Below are 23,090 nucleotides of genomic sequence, written 5' to 3'. Positions count from 1 at the left end.
GGGTCAAAACGGGGAGGCAATAAACATAAACCAGGCCCAGACCTTTTCCGTCTCTGTCGCACTCGACAGGTAGGGTACAAACCAAATCGACTGGCCGGTCCATAAACTATTTATAGCTGTCTGTCTCTACTTTCGCGAGACTTCCTTCTAACTGAACTTGTGTAACCGAATCTCCAGTGGTCACTCTCCCTCCCCCTCTCTTCCACCCTTCTTCTTCTTCTTTTGGCCGACACTCCCTCTCTTTCTTGCAATCTCCCATCTTCAATTGCTTCCCTATGCATACAAATTAACGTTTTAGCACACGTCGCGCTAAGTGGAAAAGTTTAGCAAGCAAAAAGACGACAGGAAGAAAGAATGAAAAAAGAGATAAGAGAGGTAAAGAAAAAGAATTAGGAAGAAAGCAGCTAAGAAAAAGTCAAGTACTTGGGACAACAATTGTAAGCAATGCAAATGATTAACCCCCTAGATATCCATTGGAAAAAACTAAGTCACTTCAAAAATAGTTTCAGAACTATTTTGATTATAATGCAAATTTTATGGAAGATTTTTTTAGAGGACAAATATCTTTTTATCTTATTATCTCTTCTAAATAAATAATCATTTTATAAATATTTATATATATATATTTTATGAACTTATAAATCTTTATGAATGCAATCAAATTTCTTTGTAATAAAAAAAATGTTCTAAATTGTATTGGTATGCATTTCGAAACTAGAACCGAAATCCAAAGGGTTAAGTGTGCACTCCCTCCGCAGAATCGCACTTTCCATGCCCTAGACCCGAGTCGAACTTGAAATAGGAACCCGTTCGTGAACCCCCTCCGAAAAACTAGTTCTACCCCCAAAAAGCTGATGCAAAATGTGGCAGAGGACCGACGGAGAGTGCAGAACAAAAGTTTGCCGCTAAATTTTTGTGACAGCTGTTGAGCAGCGACAATACAGAGAGCAAATATCTTTGCGGAGAGAATGCGAGTGGCAGAGAGAACCGACAACAAACGGTAAAGCTAAAGCCACTTCGGTAAGCCAGACTCGCAGCTCAAAGTTGGCGTCTCTCCGCTCGCTCATTCGCGTTTCAACCTTCTGCACAAACGGAGTGGCGCTCGGAATCGGAGAGTACGTGTGCTGGCTATAGTTAGTTGTGCGATCTTTACGAACCTCGGGCGATAAGTAAACCTCGAACCACGATACCTCCCCGAAACCCCGAACCCCGGACCCCGAAACCTCGAACCGTTGAAGCGGGACCTCGAAGGGCAGCCCTCTGAGCCTTGTCCCAAAAGCGAAACATTTAAAGTGCTTTACGTGCGGTGTGATTGTGTTTGCTAGAGCCCTGCACCTCCTGCCATTATACATATATACCGCAGCAGACCCTGTGTATATAATGGGTCACTGGAGCGTGCGATATGCCCAAAGTGACAGCAACAACAACTAAACGACTAAACATGCGACTCATGCGCAAAGCAAACGACTGCAAACAAAAAGCGACAAACGAAAAACGGAAAGAACAAATGGCAGTGGTGGGGGCCAAGGGGGTGAGGAGGTGACCGGGTGGCCAGGTGAACAGGTGTCAATGTCAGCCGAAAACAAAAACATTGCCGATACAGTACGAGATCCAAAGGGGAAACAATTAGGGCATCAAGATCAAACATTGATAGTTTAGCCAAAAAAAGTTCAACCTTAAAGCTAAGATTTTTGTAATTAAAATATTATTCCGGGCTTGTTTCTAAAATAATAGTAATTAATAATAGATATATCAAACTATAGATTCCTTTTTGCAGTGCTACAATTAAATATTTTTTTAAGATTCTACTAAGACTCTGGGAAAAATAAAAAAAGTATATAGGTTCAAAAGTATTGTAAAGTATTAGAATGTTAAAGAATATTTTTCTAGTGAGTCTGAAATTTTTCTATAAACAACAGTAAACAATTTACTAATGTTACAGATATTTTTATTCAGTAAGTTCGGGACTATACATAGAAATAAATAACTTATTATATGCATCTTAGAAATTTATTGAAATTAATCAGCATAAAACGAGATTTTTGGGTACTGCTCAAAAGAAAAAGCATATGTAGAATCTAATTTTTTTTGTTGTACCCTTACTGATTATTAAGTTTACTCATTCGGTTGACCACTGTAGTTGGCATGAGTTTTGAAGCGAACCCTGGAACAACCCCCGAGTGTGGGAAATGGCTACAGGTTGCACTTCCGCTGGCTTCCAATAGTTGTCATTGATTTTCTGCGTGTGTGCTTCAATTTTTTTGTTCATTATTTTCTTGTTAGCCATGGCTGTGAAAACAACTTTTACAAACGAAAAACACAAATATCAGCCATTTCACCCGTAAATTGAAAACGAACAAAAGTAAGCGAGTAACAGCGTAAAAATGAGAAAACTGAGATAACCAAAACCAATCGGACAGCATCGGTTAACAGTATTAACCAGCGACTGGCGTCTACATTGTCGACTTCCGTTCATTTAAGCAGATTGTTGTTGCTGTCGAGGGGGGCAGGGGGCAGGGGCATGGGGGCAGGGTGGCTAGAAGGGGCAAAGGGGGCCATAAGGGGGAAGCAGCTCAGTTAACCACAAAAAGAAACTCCGAACAACGCATCATTGGCGTGGAATTGCTTTGACTAATTTCCCAATGAATCGGCATTTGCGGCTGCGCCCTGCGGCTTCACCATAAATACATGTGTATAAAGGTGCATCTGTGTGCGGGTCCATGTGTGTGGCACGGCTATTAAAGTTGGCCAGGAAGAGAGTGTGAAACCGTTAGCAAGAGCTGAGTTGATAGCGACTCACCCGCTTTGCACCCGCTGCTTGATAAATAGTTTCCCTTCAAATATTTGCAAATGCGCACAGAGAAAAAATTAAGTCCAAACTTAGCCTAGTTTTGGATTTCTTTCAAGTGAAGATCTCAGGGTTAAGATGGCTTAATTTTTGTGTCATATCATACAAACCAATTGGTAGATAAACATACAAAAGTTAATTAGTATAGTTTAATAGGTACATTTTACTTTTCACAAAACATTGTCAAAATAAGAAAAGGAAATTCTTTGAGTATACGTACTTTAAAATAAACTTAAGCTTTCAGAACACATTCTTAACTTTTCCCCGTGTACAAATAGGCTGTCATAACTAATTGAGCCATCAAGCAACTCCAGCTTAAGCACGGCTTTTTAGCCAGTTCTCCGGATGGAGCTGACCCATTTGCCGGCGACCCAATTGCATCTGAAATTGTTGTCTAATTAATCATCAGATTAGTTACTGTAACAACTTAATTCGACATGCCATGCGAATGCCGCAAACAATTGTGTGAAAATTGCACAAGTCCAACTTGTAGATTAGATACAAAAACAGGCACACAGAGACACTCAGGAATAGATGCAGGTAAACGTAAACGTAAAACTGATGCATATTGGGTAATGCACTTGGAATGGAAATCAATTTCTGTTGACCAACCTCAACAAAAATGATATGCAAAACGCCGGATTTTGGTTTGTTATGCATGGGCAAATGCATTTTTAATTGCCGCATTGTTTGGGGAACTGCATATCATGCTGATGCAAAGCCTAAATTATCTTTCACATCCGCAGCAAATCCCATTCAGAGAATTTCCACATATCCACATTTTGTCCGCCCGGTTTTCACCCAAATACAAATTTCTTTGGCCCGCAGGCCAGCATTTTGTTGTATTTGTGTTTCTTTGTCTTGTCCAAAACCATCAACAATCGCTGAACACTGAGCAGGGAACAGCGAACTTTGAAAACCGAACAACAAGTGCGTCAAATACAAAATCGTAATCATCTTGTTTGCTCCGACCAGCCATTCAGCCATTCATCCAACCAGCCAACCAGCCATCCATCCATCTATCCGTCCATAGATGCTCTGGCAGACACACTGTCAGCATTTCAAGTCAACCATTTAACTGGCCAAAACGGAGGAGAAAGAAACTGGAGGCCAAGAATTTCTCTTTTCCAATTTGCTGGGATTTCTGTTTTGCCTCTTTGGCTCACCGAAATTTGCCAAATATTTTTTCGCAGCCCGGGGCCGAAGGCTCTTTCGAAGATGAACCGCTGAGCCACTTAACCCGCCGTCAGCCAAATGGGTTAAGCGGCCCGGATCGAAGCACTCTGCGTAATTACGTGCCCGAAATTTACATATTTGGGCGTGCGAAGCGCAGCTGTAAGTGCACACATATCTCACTTGGGTGCAGCACCACCCGAATGTATCGCACGAACTCAGAGATTCGAAGGTGACAGACCAACGCAGTGACGTCAGGGGGCTTTTTTGAGATGGAACGCGATGGGGCATCGCCAGATTCTGGTTATCTGATTCTGGCTGAAGGGGGGCGAGCAGTTCGTTATCTGCTGCCGCATTTGTTTATGGGTCCCGGCCGTAAAAATAAACCAAAATTCTTTTGATTGCAGTACGAAAGCGAACGCTCCCAGGCATAAACACACCGCCAGCACCCTCTATGGGAAGTCTTGAGTTTGTGTATCGCGCCGGCTGATAAGCTGCTCCGTAAGCGACTTTTTGGCGGCCCAAGTGGAAGGCAGTGCGGGCCCGCTTCCAGTGGCAAAACAATGGTCGTAACTGGCGCGTAATTAACACACAAAAAACCGGGCGACGAAGCGAATTTGTTTGCCAAAAGTGCTTCATGTGCGTGAGAGGAACGAGTGCGCCTGCATGAGATACTGAGTGCGGAAATGGCCTAGGGCCGCTCCAGATTCACAGATTCACAGATTCACAAACGAACTACGCAACACATCCGCCACCCGTTGGCGACAGCAGCAACATGGCAGGTGAGGCGCCAGCAGCAACATCGCCGCCGGGCTGCAACATCATCAGCAGCAGCAGCAGCAACAACAACAGCAGCAAGAACAACAGCGAAGGCAAGGAGAGCAGTCCCGATCCCGTGAAGCAGCAGCTGAACTCCAGCGTGGACAGTGGCATCGCGGTGCTGGAGGCGGAAACTCCCACCTTGCGGAGGCGCCAGCGGTTGCACCAGTGCCAGCGAATCCTGCAGATACTGCAGCGGGACCATCTCAACCACCAGCAACTGCGGGATAGATTAAGGTGAGTGGAGCTCTAGAACGAAAACTATTTTAGAATTCTTATCTAAGCTTTATCGCTCATTCGATTGACATGCCCATATTAACTTAATCCAAATTAGCACTAATCAAGCAGGTTTTATATCTTACTTTCGGTCAATTCCATCGAATATGGTTAACGCTTGGCAGTTAAAGTCTTAACTGTGCTTAGAAATAAAATTAAAGGTTTAAAGAACCAAATCCGAGCTGCTGAAGAATATAATTCGGAACTGAAAACATATGTGAATTCCTTTCGGCGATATTTTCTCCCTTTGGCCGTAACGGAAGCAACTGGCAGCTGGGATTGGCTTGCTGGCAGAGAGGCTTGGGTGCCCACAGGTCGTGTACCCACTGACTTGGTTGCATGCATCTCAAGCTCTCAGACTGCGGGCGGATATCAATTTATGCAAATTCGCCGGCCTCAAAATGGAAATGACAAAATCTCGGGCGCAGTCAGTCAGTCACTCAGCCATGTCATTCGTTCAGCCAGAAGTCATTCCGTGAGCAGATTGGCTCTTCTGGGAATCCGTTTCGACAATTGTCAAAGAGAAACCCAGTGCTTCTAGCCACGGCGCTTTCAAATGAGTTTGCAATTTGTTTGGGAAACTAAGGTACGAAGTGGCGGGGAAGTTCCATTGGAATGATAATGGGCGGCCAACCCAGTTCGGCGATCGTAATTGAAGAAACCTCTTTGAGCTATATTGTTGTCTGATCATTGAAGGAATATGTACACTTTATTGTTGTACAATTATTTATATAGTTTATGGGGAATACTGATTGCCACAGGAAATATATTTTTATTGTTTTTGTGATTTTTTCTACTGCAAGTATAAAAAGGTTTTTATATTCCTGTGATATAAAATTTTTTTAATTGTAAACCATTCGTAACAACATGTTACTAGGATAGTTGGGAAATGAAATTCCTATTGTTTTTAGTTATGTTGAACCTGTTAAAATTAAAATTAGCAAAGAGCATTCCAGAATCGGCTTTCTATTAAACGCCAAAGCCTGTAACCCATTCCATGATAATTTGGTTTTTCCACACGAGTATCGCCTCCGGAGGAGTGGAGTCGCAATCTTATCGAACATTTCATAATTAAGTTGATTAATACCAATTAATTGCCGCAAGCTCTGCATGGCCAATGGCAGGGCCAATCGATTTGAGCGCTTTTTCCTTTTGGCCGCAATAACTTGCCACCATTCGAGCCGCGGACATGTGACTGGCAGCTGCCAAGTGGCATTTGCATTTGCATAAGGTCCGCTGCACACTGGGAAATGCCACAGAATATTGAAGGCGGTGGGGTCATAAGTGTCCATCTTTTGGCGGCTCAATGGGGATTTGCTTTCCACCCCCGCGTTGCATGGCCAACGAAGCTCTGACCCACTGCGCCACTAAGGGCCAGTTCCGATTTGGTTACTCGTCCGCAACGCACACAAAACCTACAAAATTAAATAAAATTTCGAAATAGCCCCCAGGAAACACGATTATTAGAAGCAATATCAGGCCCTAGAATTAAAGAAAGAGTATTCAGCTGTTTGTGACTTAACCCCAGAAAAAGACCTGACACTTATCTGCGAGTTTTTCGTCGCATTCCGAGATGTTATATATATTTATCGCTGGACGCGAGCGGAGCTCTTATCAAATCAACGGACGGCTTATATACACGATCCGCAATAACGAAGTGGGCAAACAAAATCCAATATAATGCCCATACACCCCAGTTATATATTGTGCAAAAAAGTAAACAAAACCGAATATAACTTGGCTAAAACAAACCTGTCTCAGTCGGAGTCAGCTGCTCCAATCGCTCAGTTAGCTGGAAGATCGTTGCCAACGAGGCCCTTAGCCGCGTGATCTTAATCAGTTGGTTACGAGCATATAGCCGCGATTTGTTTCAATTTCTGCGTCATGCACTCGGGATTGTTTTCGGTGTCGTCGGCTTTGGTTTTTTGAAGATGGAGTGAGGTGACCGGCGGTGGTGCGGGGGCAATGGCAATTAGCGGGCTGACTGCGAGTGGCAAACACCTCCGAAAGATATTCCCCCGAAAGAGTGATTGATAATCGCCGTACATAACTGCAAACAGAAATAACAAGCCAAACGAAAAATCAAAAACTTGTGGTAATTATTTATTCAGATATTCCCCGGCGAAGTTCACTTCGGTTCACCTGGAAGATTCCACAACTAATAAAACCCAAACAGAAATAAACCTAAACTTTAATGCCAACTGAAGTGAATAACGCGCTAATTAAACACATTTTTCTCAGAACCACACACACCTGAAGCGATAATTTTGGCAAGTAATTTATGCACAGCCCGAGGAAGTTATGCAACTCGTCAGAGATTTTGCCAGCAAACAGCTATGCAGTGTACATTTATCAACTTTAAAATTATCAACTTTAATTGTTGCTAATCGCGGTGGGCAAAATATGAACACAAAGAACTCACCTAAGCAAATAAATAAACAAATAAGTAACGACCAGTACGTGATTCAAACGATTGCAGCCAAAGCTCTTTATTAACTTCGCAAAAGTGACTGCATCTTTACTATGCGATAAGATTTGTATACCTGAATGAATAGTGTAATCTTAAGTGATTTACGACAGTTTCTTTGTGCATACACTTAACTCACTCAAAGACGGATAAGTTCTTACTTTACATTATGTTTCTTAGTTTCCTAGATAGATATTTATAGTTGTCACGAAATCAAGTGTGTACAATTATGCACCTCTAAATATTTTTACGTGATGATTTCACACATTCCGTTTGAGTATTTACATTTAATATGAAAACTTAAGTATCTGGAAACTCAAATTCCCGGTGTAGGGTATTTACCCACACAACTCTGTTTCGAAATCTTACTCACTTCAACCGAACAAACAAAAACTTTTTGATAAGACTAAGGCCAAAGTATGAATTGGCCGAAAACCACGTAAATACTCACCACGAGATGATAGCCACACATAAAAAGAACTCTTGGTTCTGATAATACGAAATAGTTTTGAGGAGCGTTCCGCTGGCGATTTCTTTGACTTAGTCGGGTGAGAGGTTTCATTAGTGATGGAATTAAATTAAACGGACTTCCGCCGGGTGCGTGTGTGGTTCTGCTGGAAATGAAAACGAAATCGATATTGTAATTGTAATTGTAATTGAATTCGATGCGAACTCCGCAGTGCTTGAAGCGCTGGATGCGCCCGTACATCTGTATCATGGAGCTGCCAATCAATCGACCGGGAAGTGGAGGTCTCCTCCTGGGACTCACCTCCGTGGTGGGACTCATCGGGGGCGCCTACCTGCTGCAGTGTGGCGCCCAGCAGCTCTTGGGGTGAGTTAATCGAGTGTGGATAAATCAAAACATTGCATCCGATGGATGCACTTTTCGTACGTGAGCCAAACTCCGGATCCGCACGTGCAGACGCAGTTGCAGATTCAGTTGCGGATGCTGCCGCAGCTGGAGATAGAAATACTTTATTGTGCTGCATAAATCCAAATAGAAACCGAAACTAAACTTTCTTGGCTGCAGCCTCAACCCGGTTACGTGTCCGTCGTTTCGCATGACTTGATTGCGTTTGCGTGTGGGAAATGGCCAACGAAGGAGATTTGACATAATTGTGGCCATTTCTCCGGCCGCCATTTGCCACTTGCTACTTGCCACTTGCCACTAGCCACTGGCCACTTTTCTCGGCTGCAGTTGCTCACTTTGGGCATCGAGTACGTAGCTTCGCCTTAATTAGGGATTGCGCAATCCCGGCCACCTGCTGCAAATCCATGCTGCACCTGTTACGCCTTATTGATGGTCGGCGATCCGTTAGCCGTTTCATAACATTCCCAGACAAACTGTCCAACGACAGTGCGCGAATTTGGCCACAAGAACCATAGAACCGCGAAGAATGGCCAACGGAAGTCGGTGCCCAACAAAGGGCACTACCTCCCCCACTCCTCTGTATTCGCTTTTCCTTAAAAAGCATCACGAATCGCCAATAACAATTAGCCGTGGCCAACAGGCACCTCGCTTGTTTGGCTTTCGTCACCATTCAATGACAGCTTAATTAGCCGCTTTGTTGGCCATTTTATTTGTGTTATTACTGCTGCGGTAGTTACACATTACTTGCAAGTGTGTTTGCAAACTACGCGTTTCAAAACCGTAAGACTTTTGGCAAAACTTGGGTTTTCCAGGTCTAAAGATCCCACGTTCCTTGCGCGGTTGTTTCGTGGTTGAAAATATTACTGCAATAGCAGAATACCTTTTAGATATTTTTATGAAGCTTACTGATAGCTTATAGTTTTAATGTTTCACTTCGAAGGTTAAATAAAATTCTGGCAAAATCCCAAGCCATAAACAAATTTCAGTGTATCTTATTCCGCTTATCAATTGCCAGCTTTTAAAGAAGTCTTGGTATTATAATCGTCTCACAAAAGCGGCCAACGATAAAAGCCAAACGAGTTGTGGATTGTGGAAAGTCAGCCAAATGCAATTAAGTCTGGCCGATGGCATAGCGGAGATATGCACAGATATTCTGAGTTTTTATTTGCTATTAAAGTGAGAACAAACGAGTTATGCCAGCCTTGTGGCAAGTGAAAAGCCACAAAAAAGTCATATCCCAAACATTTTCATCGGTCGAAAGTGGGATCTAAAACCGCATGCGACAGTGAGAACAACAACGAGTTGCAGGCGCGAAATGTGTGCGAAATATTTGAACAAAAGCGATTATGGCCATACACGTATGTTTTGGCAGAATGGTTGTCTGGTTTGTGGTGTTAGGTGCTGAAAACATGGCTCCCATCACATGTGATTCAGAGCATGCTTTTAGGCATCGGACTTAAAGTCTAATTGAAGTGAATTTAACGATTTGAAGAGGGAATGGATATATTTGAGGCATTCCTAAGACCGTTTGGATAAGGCCAGTGATGATCTCACAAAAGTTGGACAATAACCCATCATCACACGCTGCGCGGTTTATGAAACTTTATTACTCCTAAGCCAATAACACAATTTACGATGCCACTTACCCAGAACTTAATAATCGTGATTCTTCTGGGAAATTCTGGAGATTATGCTATCAATGAAGCGTGTGTGAAAGCTTTTGGCCTGGTTGGGATATTAATAAAGACAGAACCCGGGGGCTTGAAGCTTTCTCGAGCGGGAATATGCTAATGGGACACATGAGACTCACACGTATTAACCCAGATTCCCAACACAGATTTCTGGTGAATCTTTGACACGAGGTCGCTTTTTGAAAAATGTACCCCTGGCTTGGAACCGATGAAAGTGTTGCCGATGCGAGGCGCCGATCTCTGCCAAAGTAGTTAAGATAATTAAAATAAACTCGAATCCAGTCATCAGTCGATTGATTAGTTTATAAACCGCTCGTCGCATGAATACATTATTTTTGGCAGACAAGAACTAAGCTAACCCGTTTGCGGAATGTTTCTCACAATTAGCATTTGGAAATTAATGAAGTTCAGGCCAAGACGGCGAGCGGGAAAAATATTGCCAAAAATAAATTAGTAGACGAATGAATGCAGCAGTCAGCCTAGGTGATGATGTTGACTGCTGATCTCGGACCACGTATGATCAGTTCCCCAGAAAACGGTTCCTGCTTGACCAGGTTTCCAGCTTTTGGGCCCAGAGATCGGCGAAGAAAGGCGATAAATCTGCATGGAAATATGCGCAGTCATGCCTGGGATTCCGCTACATAGACCTGCTCGACGGGATCGTGTGCAGGGGGCCAACTTACGTCACCAACGAGTTTGTTAGCGCTAGAGAGGCGATTCGCTCCGCACTGCTCCCGCTTTCCGCTTTCCGCTCTCCACGACCGAAACCGGCATGGGATATGGATGTGGATAGCTCATGGCGAGGCGAACAGAGAGACTATGGCCGCTATAGCCGCCGATCTCAGCTGTTGACCGCCGACTCTCAAAGCCAACTGCGCATAACAAAGGCAAACCTTGTGCGAGAAAGTTGTCAGTGCCGTGGGACGCGGATTGTGAATCGCGATTTGATAGCGAATTGGCATTAAGTGCTTCTTCCATTGGCGAAATCGGTTCAACGCGAGTGCCATGCCAAATCCGAGTCAGCCCAGCGGCGCTAATCAGTCGACAAACATTTCGAATACCTGATCCGAGCCCGATCACACCTGCAGTTCGCCCATAAACAACAGCCAGATCGAACCCAGGAACCCACGTTCGCGTCCAGGGAGAATGCTGTTCTCCGCGGTGCTCCTGTGCCAGGTGGAGCGGCTGATGTGCCTGCCCATCAGCTTCGCGGTGCTGGGCTTCCTCTTCATGGCCTGCTCCATCGAGGTGGTGCTGCTCAAGATGACCACCAGCCACCCGGTCTTTGGACCCCCGGCGGAGGATTGGGAGGAGAACGGAGGCCCCGACGCCGAGGAGCAGATCTACTACGAGAACCTCGAGAACAACTACGAGCACTGGGCTCGCCGGAGGATGCGCTTCCACCAGAGACAACAGCAGCAGCAGCAGCAGCAGCAGCAACAACAGCAGCAACAACAGCAGCAGCAGCAGCAGCAACAAATGACCACCTAGCGGGATTTAAGCCGGATTTTAAGATTAGTGTTAGCGGTTATGGGCGGGTTCAACCGACTGAGCTTTCTTCTCCACCCTCTGTATTCAATTGTTTTAATGGCTGCGAAGCCCTTCGCCAGTGAAGTGTTTTCGCAAGCCGTTTATGGTTGACGTTTTTCCCTAAATTATATTTGTTTGTTTGTAAGCGAAATTGCGAGTTTTGCCATTTGAATAGCTTGAGCAAGCTGAGCGGCAAACCGATTGGCGGCGATTGCTCATTTCGAGCACGTACAAGACACCCAGGAATTCCCTTCTTCTCTATTGTGTAAGAACTGTAAGTGACTGACATAATCCGAATGCATATCGAGACAGCGTGTCTCTGTAGATTGTAGATTGTAAGATGTGTGATAGAGCTACATTAATGTATTTTAAGCTATGCTATGCGATACTGCTTTAGTAAGTTGATTAAACTCGGCTATAAAACCCCACTCGGCTTTTTGTTTGTTTGCCTGGTCCAACGGGTTTGGGCAGTTATCCAATTGGCTGGGATCGCCAGGGAGAAAGTCAATTGCCCCATGCAATTGCAAATGGGCGGAGCGATTGCTGTTGGTTTGGAATTTGGGGAAGTGTTTGGTTTTGTCTCGGCGCAAAATTTAAGCGACGCGATCGATGGCTACCGACTAATTGGTTGGCTTCAGCCAACGACCTTCTCACCGTTGAATAACCCCACCGGTTCATTAGAACTGACCTGACTAATCGTCTGGTTTCGGTTTATCGCCAACATTCTCGAACTAACATCTGCGGTTCCTTCCGCCTTTTTTCTTGCAGCAAACTAGCCAATAAGAAGTGGAGGAAGGAGGAGCCCAGCGAGGATCACAGCTGCAACGTCTGCTGTGCGGACTTGGATCTGAGCAGTGCCAAAAGGTGAGTACGCCCCTATTTTTGGCAGACCACCTAATCCGATAAACACCCAAAAGAATACCTGTTTCGTATTGTTATCAGCGTTTTAAAATCGTTTTTATTGCTAGCAAATAAAATCATTAAGTTCAGCTTGGTAAATTTTAATTATTTGTTAAATCAATCTGGAAACATTATATATAATATATACAATAACGCCACTTTCCCCTATTTAACAATAACGGAAGCTAGAGTTGACGAACTGAAGCCTATATATCGTCTATATCTATAAGTCTGCGATAATGTTACCTATAGTTTATCTGTAGTTTTGAGGAATTTCCATTAGTTTTTCGTTTGTATGACAGTTAGACGAAATAGTAATTTTTATACCCTTGCAGAGCAAAGGATATTATTATGCCCTTGCAGGGCAAAGGGTATTATAATTTCAGTCAGAAGTTTGCAACGCAGTAAAGGAGGCACCTCAGACCCCATAAAGTATACATATATACTCTTGATCAGCATCACGATCAAAATAGAAATACGTATGACCGACTTGATTTCTTCCAGATGGCGTTTTCTAACTACTATTGAATTGTGGATTAAATTTTATCAAAATCGGATAGCTCTATCATATAGCCTTGCATAGAAAAGATCGAAATATATATACATATATAAATAATGGAAAAAAAAAACTATGACATCGTTGTTTTTAATCCCACGAGCATGATTTTCAAAATATGGAGTTTTTAATAACTGTTGAATCAAGAAAAGATTTCATTAAAATCCGACATCATTATCACATAGCTTTCATATGAAAGATCGAAAAATCTATATAGAAATAATCATTAAAAATTATAATGTCGTTTTTATCCCACGACCATGATTTTTATAACACCAATTTTTTTAAATACCCTTGAATCGAATAAAAATTCAAAGATCAGAAAATCTATATATTAAATTAACTAAAAAAAATTATAAAATCGTTGTTTTTTTATCAGAAAAGCATAATTTTTGATGTTTTTTAGCCTCAGTCTATTTGGTTGGCCAATTTTGATTACTGTACCCTAGCAGTAAGTATAAGCATGCCGAAGCTAGCTTCCTTTCTTGTTCTATCTTTCCTATGGCAGCTGTATGATTTCGTTTTCCATGAATCGAAGTCGAAATTCAAGAGTCTTAAAAAAACCTTCAGTTGCGTTAATGTCTTTCAGTAAAACTATAATACATAACGAAAAATATGTCAGACAACTTTTCATTATTAAAGTTCTGCGTTCTTTTTAAAAATGAAGCATGTTAAACTCTTGTGAAAAGATTTTTTAGGAAATAAAACTCATAAAGTTAGAAAGCTAAAAGTTAACAAAAAGTGGATGTGCCACTTATACTAGATATATGACTTGAATTATTAAGGTTTAAGGTTAAATCGTTCTTAATCTGCTTATCCTTTCAGCTTTGTGAAATGTTGCACCTGCGGGAAATCCGTTTGCCGCGGGCCAAAGTGCGCCGACTGGCGGCCCAAGGACGCCAAGTGGGAGTGCCAGCTGTGCCAGAGCTCAAAGGAATCGCTGGCGCACACCTCATCGTGGGTGGCCGAGCAGATGTCCTTCAACCAGCACAAGTTCGTCTATCCGATGAGGGCCAGGAGTGAGGTCTACATACCAATTTTGGGCGATGGAAACGACAGCAGCATGCGTAAGTAAAGCCCAAAAATCAATATATGGGCTATTATGATGCAGACTCGATTGCAGAGTTCGAAAGCGTTAGCCAGAGTGGCCAGACTGCCAATTTGGACGAGCGGGCCAAGATCCGCGAGTACGTGGAGGAGATCGTGGCCGAAATGCTGGGCGGCAATTTGGACCACATCAAAGTGGGGCAGCTGTCCAAAAGCGAGAACTGTAAGTACCCAGATTGTCAGAGATTCGATTAGAGCAAATGCAATTCATGCAATTTGTGCGAATCAAATTCAATTGGCGCTGCAACATACATATTTTGAGAACCAGCAACAAATGTTGCAAACACGTTAGCAACATTTGTTGCTGGCCTGCGAAATTCCAATCGAAGCATACTTTTAGGCAAGCTTTCCAGTGAGAGCTTGCTGGAAAGCATTTCTGTCCTCTTTGTTTTGTTCGCTCATTAACCGATGTTTGCACACCTCACACACACACACATGACACACACATCATACACCACACACACACACACATGCAAATCAGACTTGCAACTCTTTGACAAATTCCATGCGAAGCTGAGTAACCTGCTTATCAATGTGGAAAACGGTTTGTGCGCGCGTGCGCTCAAGGGAGGTAAGTAATCGGTAATCGATTGTCACTAATCGATCGAGCACGCACGCTGTAATCGTCTGTTTTGTACGCTAACCTTGATCCTATGGACTCGTAGTTTTTGTAGGAAGTATCTTAAAAGTTGTTTGGTTATTAGTTTGGCCGACATAAGTTTGTTTTATCTTATCAAGTCGTAATATCCTCTTTGAAAATCTTTTTATTTCCTTTCAGCTACTATCTATTTACTGTCATGTTGTTTTATGTATTGTTCAATTAAGATTGCGAAAAGATATTATATCAGGCTAATAAGAACATTTCCCATTTTTTGTAGCTTATTCGTTTTTTTATGTAGTTTTTTTGATTAAGTACGGTAATGAAAATGTCAAAAATATTCCATTCGAAGTAGTTAAATCTGATCACACAGAGAAAACGAGTTAATTTTCGAATTCTTCGAGTAAGCCAATAAACCGATAATACATTTTACTCAATTTAATTGTTCACTAAATGTTTTAGTATCGTGGCAAAAAAGATTATCTGAAACTTTTTAAAGTACAAAATTCAGCAAGGAAAAACATACTCCTGATAAACAACATAATATTAATTATCCTTAAATTATAACAGGCAGCCCTAGGTTTTTTTCACTTGTGTGTCTATTTTTAGCCTTGGCATGCATGCATTAAAGGTTTTTATTGTAGGCAATAAGGCAAAAGGCCATGAATGATTGCAGCAATGGGAAATTATAGTTCTTATCAGAGGGCCTAGTCAGAGAGCCCAATTAAAATGGCAAGACCAACGCATAATAGCTCTCTCTCACTCTCCTAGAAATCTTCTCACCTCTCTCCAACCTACTCAAATCGCGGTCAATGCTTGTTGATAAGAAGCGGCAAAGAGTCATCTAGTCGGTGATAAGGTCCCAGAGCTTTGATAAGGGTTTTCAGCTATTGAAGTGCCGAAGGCAGCGAGAACATTTTAATAAAACGCATAGCAAGCACTTTGTGCAAGTGCTGCAACGCTCAAAATATTGGCATTAGCTCAATTGACAGAACACATTAGGCATCAATCATACGAACCGTTGGCGCATTGCTCACCAACAGGTTCCGTGATCAGAAAATTGGCTGAAATGACTTATTTACAAGACCACTCAAGGGGTTGTGTGTCTTAACAACCGATCGAATTGGTCACGCTTCTAGCTGAGTTTGGCAATTTGGGCGCTAAAACGCTTGTGAATTACAAAGCCAAACTCCGCTTCTCGGCCGGAATACCACAGTCGGGCCCACTGTAGGGTCTCTGTAGGTATACAAAATATGAACTTGGGAGTGTGAGTGAGCGTTTAAACGCTCGCCGCTCGGCAATCGCACGGCACCGGTTCAGTTGCCAGAAGCGTCGCGCCGCGATCGTAACGCCAATTCAGCAACGGGCCAGCGGAATTTGTCGAAAACGCGTGTGATAACATGGAATAAGCCAACACTCAACGCGCACATAGAACAAGAACTCCGGCCAGCAGACAGAGGAACTTTTCCCACTGCTGAGATAAGGCCCTTAAACAAACAGACCAAGATACTGCATCATCGTCGCTTAGACGAGTTATCAGCAACCTTGACCCGACACTAAGTTGGCAAAAATAGAAAAATGAGCAAAAATGCCAATCAATAATCGTGAGGTAAAACAACGCGTTAGACGAGGAAGAGGCCTTAATCAACGCTAATAAATATTAATGATCCCCGGCATCCCCGCTTAGAGCTCTGAATGTGTAATCCCGAGATTAACAACAAATTATGATCGTGAAAACGATGATCATGGACTTTCGACACGTTTCCGTAACCGAAACCCCTGGCCGTAGTATATCTTTGACCTTAACTAAATAAACCCTAGTGGAGTAGTAAACCTTGTGCACCTAACTTATCGCGGGTCCAGTAACCGATCGAAGTCGGAGCAGTCCGGAGGGGCATTATCGGGCCACTTGGACCCACTCGGCGGGGCGGGAGTACTAAGTTTATAAAGTGGAATCAGCGAGTGATAATTGCCAGAGCGATTTCGCCTGAACCCTGAACTTTGGAGTCGCACAAAATGCGATCTCAGACAATGAGAAGTGATCCGGCTGGTTCTGTCCTAGGGGCCAGTTTCGCTGGCTATTTCCATTGATGACTCGCTTGTGCGATGCCCGTTCTGGACACAAAAGTCTGCGTCTGTGACACTTTTGCACACCTGAATGACTAACGGGGGTCTAGCCATTCAGACAGGTAGCCAGCGAGCAGATAAAGAAATATGGGCGGTATTGTAACGCAAAATAGATAACTCGGGGTTATTCATTATGCGGTGGGGTATTTACCGCAATACGTTAATAGAGTTAGCTTGTCAAAGGAAAATGATAAATATGCGAACCGTGGTCGCGATTTTCAGCCCGAGTGGATTTGTTCGAAGTTTGGAGAGCTCCGGTTGCTCATGCGTTCAGGGAAGGCGGGATAAATGTATGTTCGGGGCTCAATTAGGGGAACAATGCCAAAAAAAAATACAACTCAAATATTTGCTCGATATAAATAACAGCTCAGCCGACCGTTGTATCAATGAAAGCTCTAAACAAAACCCAAGTACAAACACAAACTCTGCAAACGTAAATAAACAAATAGGCGAGATATCGACTTCGATTCAGCTGTGTCAGACATACACGATATTTGCGACTATATACATAGTACTTAGTATATATGTATGCATGCAGCATGGACTTTACTTTGGGCCTAGTTACGGGCATGTATGCCGTGGTGGCCGTAATTGTCTTTTACGTGGTTTACGTCATTGAGGTGAAATTAGGTATGGCTAAAACACTCACACACTCACTTACTTTCTTTGCCTTTCACACACTCACACTCACACTCACAATCGCATTCGCATTCGTTTAGAAGTAACCGAGTTTTCACTTTTAATTGTATCGATCTCTGCTAACCAAGCACTTTGTTGCTGTGTGGTTTTGGCCAGCATTCTCGGTCTTGTACATTTCGCTAACAATGCTCAACACTTGCTTTCAGATCTGCCGGCCATCGTAAATGGCCACAACAGCGGCAGTGGCCTAAACAACAATAACAACAACAACAACAACAACAACAATGCCGACTCCGAGTTGGCCGACATTTCGCAGACCCGACTAAGAAGTCTCATAGAGACGATCATAGCGGAGACCCTGCGGAGTTCGACCTTGAGTGTCAGTGGGGCGGTGTCCGAGATCAGCCTGGACACCCGGTCCCACGCCTCCGAGTTGGCCAATGGCAATGGCCTGAAGCGGCGCCACCGCACCGAGCACTACTTCGAGCCGAAGATCTACCAGGATCTGTTGGCCACGGCGGTGCTGAATAAGGTAAGTCGCACTGACCCGTGCCTCGGTCGCCACCTGTGGTGCCTACCCCTCTCCTCCGTTTCCCCTCAACTTTCCATACTTTGTAAGCCATGTTCTTCTGGCCATTTCCGCCATTTTCACTTTCATTCGACCCGCACTTGGGCGGCTTCCATTGCCCAGTTGTCACATCGGCGAAGCGGACCAGGCTAATTAGTTGCAGTCCATTGTCTTGCCTGTGCAGACGTTTTAGCCCACAAGCCAGCGGAAGAGTGCCCCAATCACTTCCAGCGCTAATTGGATAAATCAGTTCGCTGGAATACCGAAGAGAGTTTCATCAGCAATATTCGGATCATGGCAGATCCAGGGGATAAAGTAAATATTACCGGAGAAGTTTCTACCGCGATTAGCTGGTGAAATCGCTCAACCAGCCTTATCAGCCACGTTTGGTATTTGGTATTGAGATCTTATCAGAGCGTCACTGATCCAGTCATCATTTAACTGCCAAATTCCGTAATCAAAGCGCTTATGCAACGTGGCCAGCAATTGACTTCGTCAAGGCACTCAATCAATATTGGCTGGTAATCGATGACGAAACGAAAGAACGAACGGTCGTTAAATATTGCCGGGTCTAATCTGCTTAAGGGCTTTTTCCGACGCACAAGCAGTTGACCCACAACAAATCGGGAGCTTGGGGTTCAACAACTTTTACATTTCACAATGCCAAGGGCGATGGGCTAAAATTTTTCCATTTTCTTTTTACGTTTTCCCTCGGCCAGATTGCGGATAAGGAAGGGAATACAAGGCTCTTGGCGGAGAGTACGCCGGACTTGAGTGGTCGCCACATTGACGAGAATTTCAATGCCGAAGCGCTGAGCACAACGTCCGGAAGTTCAATAGAGCCACGCAGTGACTGCAGCCTCACGGATCATGAAATCGGACTGGATGTAGGTGGCTTCCAATTAGAAGTTCAAACAGATTGCTAAACTTCTCAGTTACAGAACGGCAAATCCCAATCCCTGCAAACGGACTTGGAGAGGGAATCGGTCCTCAGTGATTACATAGCCGCACATATGGTGCCTCTGCCAGACTTTTCAGCATCCGTCACCGAATCCGAGGATGGTAAGTGGTTACCCCTAGTAAGAACTTGCTTTGGAGTTACTAACATCTTGATTCCTCTGCAAACTAGATATTGGATCCATCTCCTCGGGAATGATCGGGGAGGGTAACTGGGAAGACAACTGGCTGTTCAAGAAGAAGCGCAGCTCGGCCACTCCGAGCAGCATTGGCATGCTGGTGCCGGCTCCAAGTGAGAATATTAGGGCCCAGATTGGCGACAAGACCACCGACGAGGTGAGCGATCTGTCGGAGATGGGCTCGGATATCGAGGAGAGCTCTCTGGATCTGCTGCGATGCAATGACCTTAACGATCGCCTGCTGAGCAAACACCTGATTGGTGGCCAGAACACCAAGCTCGTCCTCGATGAGCTGGTAGACCGCACCAGTCTCACGTCCCACACATTGCTGGAGGAGCACGAGCCTGCATTTACGGAGACAACCAACGAGTTCGTGGTGTCCCCAATGGCCGTGCCATCCGATGCGAAGGCTCCTTCTCCAATACCGCCACCACCTCCAACTATATTCCAGGACGAGCTGTTGAATGAGGAGCCGGACCATACTCCTATTGCAGGTAATTTCCTCGAAGGATTTCCCTTTCAACTCCAAACATTGTATCTCATCGTACTGCTACGATTTTGATTAACCCTTACTTACACCCTAATCACTAGCCCCTTAGATCGTTGACATCTTATTAGCTGTAGACAGAACCCCTCCTTTAGTATCTCAGCCACATTGTGCTTGATCTTGAAGCATCGGCACTTAGCAGTCGTTTGTGTTACAGCCCAAGGCGAATCCGAGGATTTTCCCAGTCTCGATGGCTGCACTGGTTTCAGCACAGTCGAGTACATCGACGAGGAGCAAATGCACGACACCGTGCCGTCGGTTATCGAGATCCTGGCTGCCATGGCCTTGGGACCCATGCTGGCTATCCCGGCGTCCGAGCAGCCTGGTGCCATGACCCCCAGTGAGATGCACACCCTCAAGGAGCTGAGCGACTTGGCCCTCGCCGAGATCAACGCTCGCACTGTTGACCTGGTGCACGCGCACTCCCTTGACATCATTGAAGAGGAGAACACCGAGGCCTTAGATCCTGTCCCAGAGCCTCAACTTGATATTGTACAAGCTCCACCAACCGCAGATATCACAGGTCTACCACACGATAACTCGGAGGAGCAAAGTATTGAACTTCAAACAGAAATATTACCACCACCGCCTGGATTAGAAATTGCAGCTGACTCTAGAGTGGAACCTCCACCGCCCATTGTTGCTCCAGAAACCGAATTTGTGGATCCTCCATTTCCAACGCAGGCTATTCCTGACACGGAATGGCTTCAGACAGATCAACCAGCAGCTGGTGAAGTTGTTACACAGCCTAAAACTGTTGCCGAAGATCTACCATCCTCTTCGGAAAATGTTTCACTAACTCAATCAGATGGAACCAATGTTGAAGCTCCCAAGATAGAGTCTGTAGTCCTGGAACCTTCAACGCCAACAATTTGTGAATCAGAGTCTGGAGAAGTCGATTCAAATGCGTCTGCTGGGGTTGTTCCAGAAGTACGGCCGACCATTGTGGATCTAGCTGCACCTTTGGAAGTGGAAGAATCACAATCCGAAGTAGTTGACCCACCGAAACCTTTAAGTCTCGAGTTGGAGCCCCAGACAGCAGTAGAAACTGTTGTAGAGGATCAACCTTTAACTGCTGATTTACCAGCACCTACAGAAATTAGTTCTCAGTCCGAAACTGTACAAACGGAATCTGTGGTACCTCTGGAAACTGTTCTCGATGCTCAAGGTGTGCCAGTGGATCCACCAGCAACTATCGAAAATCTTGCATTGATAGAGCCATCGGCCGAGAAAGTTGTTCCAGAACCCGTAGCAGCAGACCCACCAGGGTCTACTGAAACTATTTCAAGGACAGATCCGATCGATGTTATGCCACCGGTAATCCCTGAAGCCGTGGAGACGCAGACCTGTGGAGTGGATATCCCACCGCCGTTAGAAATTGTTACAGAAATAATTGTTCCAGAAACTTTAATAGATGTTCCGCAATTAGCGTCTTTAACTTTCGCAGTGGAACCTCCTGAATTAGTGAAAGAATTGTCTGAATCGCAACCTGTCGCTGTAAAAGCTATAGCCCCTGTAGAAGCAGCCGCACCTTTAGAAATGATCTCTGTGGAAGTTATTTCAGCGACAGAAACAATCGCAGTGGAACCTCCCGAATCTGTTGATGTAAATGCACCGCAATCTATTGAGTCTGTACCAGTGGAGCAAACACCGGAACCTTCAATAGTTGAATCAGTAGCTCCTCCGGAAATTGTTGCAGAAACAAAACCATCTGAATCTGTTGCTGGGAATGAACCTACGCCCATTGATGAAACACTGGCCGGTGCAGAACAACCATCCACAACAGAGTCAGTTGATGTGAATCCTCCAGCGCCTCTTGAAGTCGTTCTCCAGTTGGAAACTTCTGGTGTGGATCTTTCGGCTTCTGCGGATGCTTTTGTCTTAGATTCCTCGGCAGAAAAAATTGATCCTGTTGCCGTGAAGCCAATAGAATTACTTCCACAAGAGGAATCCGCCAATGTGGATATACCAGCCCTTGTCGAAATCGTTTCCGAAGTAGAACTCGCCGAAATTAAATCACCAGAGTCTGCTGAAAAAGTTATCCAAGATGCATCTGTTTCATTAGAACCACTGCCAGAAATGGTTTCTCAAGATGAATCTCCTGTCCTTCCTCAAGCAGAAATTACACCGACTTTGGAAAACTCTGAGTCCCAATCAGTCTTACAAACGGAATCTGTATCTTCCAACCGAGAAGCACAGCCTGTCGCAATTGATGAATTAGAACAACCAACTATACAAACGGTCAATTTGGAATCCCTAGTGCAAACTACTCCAGCACAATACATAGAACAACTCGAAACGGTTGCCGCAGCTGAAACGATCGCAATCGAAACCCCATCGGATATTGGAATTTCTTCAGAAATCCCAACGGTTGCATTGGATTCACCAGGGCCTGTTGCAGAACCACCGAAACCTGAAGAAACCCATGTAGAAGCTCTTGCAGAACCGGAAAACGATTCTTTGACTTCACCGCAACCAGAAGAAGTTCTTTTACAGAATGATTCAGTTGTTGTGCCATCACAAGATCCTGTGGAAAGCATTTCTCATGATGAACCTAGTCCCTTAGCACCACCATGTGAACCCGTGGTGGATCTGGAAACCCAAACAGTGGTCAAGGGACCACCAGAGCCAGCGGAAATTGCTTCAAGTACACAAACCGAGCCTGAAATCCCACCAATATCTGTTGAAGTTGTTCCCCAAGGAGATGCTACGGCGATGGAAGCCCCTGAGGCTACGGAAATTGTTTCTTCCCCTTCAGATGATATTCCTCAAGCAGAATCAACTCCTGCAGAAAATGTTCAACAGTCTAAACCAGTTGAAAAAGTTCCTCAAGCTGAAACTACTGCTGCAGAAACTTTAGCTGAAACTGTTGCATCTGTTCAATCCGATCTTCCAATGCCAGTAGAAGTAAATCCCGAACATTACGTCGGACCTCTAGAAACTATGGAAGTTGCTCCACAAATATCTGCTCTTGTCAATCAAGAAAATCCATTGGAAACGGCGCCGGTTCCTGCAGAGCTTCTAACTGAGATCGAATTAGTTTGTAAGTCTGAAGTGAGTACCGAACCACAATTGGAAGCAAGGGAACAACCAAAGCCTGCGGAAATCGCTATAGATAAACAACCAGATCCTGACAATATCCTAGCACCTGTGGAAAATGTACCACAAGTAAATACCGCAGCAATTGAATCCTCTGCGGCTGTGGATATAATTCCTTCGCCTGCGCCTGCTCATCAG

The 23,090-nt window shown here is 44.3% G+C and overlaps 2 protein-coding genes across 14 annotated transcripts in view; both read left to right on the top strand.

Annotated features, from left to right (window-relative positions):
- The first annotated feature begins 1,050 nt into the window (after window positions 1-1,050).
- The window catches only part of LOC108093623 (flocculation protein FLO11), a 32,714-nt gene continuing 10,674 nt past the window's right edge, over window positions 1,051-23,090 (top strand). For 3 of the 13 annotated variants that reach the window (XM_017193767.1, XM_017193761.1, XM_017193770.2), the window contains exons 1-10: window positions 1,051-1,115; window positions 4,429-5,077; window positions 12,444-12,539; window positions 13,957-14,198; window positions 14,255-14,401; window positions 14,720-14,809; window positions 17,809-18,134; window positions 18,890-19,057; window positions 19,112-19,232; window positions 19,300-19,800. In XM_017193767.1, coding sequence (XP_017049256.1) covers window positions 4,797-5,077; window positions 12,444-12,539; window positions 13,957-14,198; window positions 14,255-14,401; window positions 14,720-14,809; window positions 17,809-18,134; window positions 18,890-19,057; window positions 19,112-19,232; window positions 19,300-19,800 — 1,972 coding nt within the window. In that variant the 5' untranslated portion in view covers window positions 1,051-1,115; window positions 4,429-4,796. Of the gene's footprint in view, window positions 1,170-4,428; window positions 5,078-6,804; window positions 7,212-8,138; window positions 8,416-12,443; window positions 12,540-13,956; window positions 14,199-14,254; window positions 14,402-14,719; window positions 14,810-16,147; window positions 16,446-17,329; window positions 17,594-17,808; window positions 18,135-18,889; window positions 19,058-19,111; window positions 19,233-19,299; window positions 19,801-23,090 lie in introns of those variants that run through there. The other 10 variants (XM_017193768.1, XM_017193764.1, XM_017193771.2 and 7 more) reach the window with 8 other exon arrangements.
- On the top strand, window positions 11,002-12,103 carry LOC108093634 (serine/threonine-protein kinase CBK1). Its single transcript, XM_017193792.1, has one exon. The coding sequence runs from the start codon at window positions 11,292-11,294 to the stop codon at window positions 11,634-11,636; it is 345 nt and encodes a 114-aa protein (XP_017049281.1). The 5' UTR covers window positions 11,002-11,291; the 3' UTR covers window positions 11,637-12,103.

The sequence above is a fragment of the Drosophila ficusphila genome, unplaced genomic scaffold (assembly GCF_018152265.1).
Source record: "Drosophila ficusphila isolate 14025-0441.05 unplaced genomic scaffold, ASM1815226v1 contig_414, whole genome shotgun sequence".
Classification (NCBI taxonomy): Eukaryota; Metazoa; Arthropoda; class Insecta; order Diptera; family Drosophilidae; genus Drosophila; species Drosophila ficusphila.
The sequence above is the reverse complement of the archived record's forward strand: the minus strand, read 5'-3'. Positions and strand labels throughout refer to the sequence as shown.

Coding starts and splice junctions, on each gene's coding strand:
- LOC108093634 (XM_017193792.1), top strand. CDS start 11,292: ATGCTGTTCTCCGCGGTGCTCCTGTGCCAGGTGGAGCGGCTGATGTGC.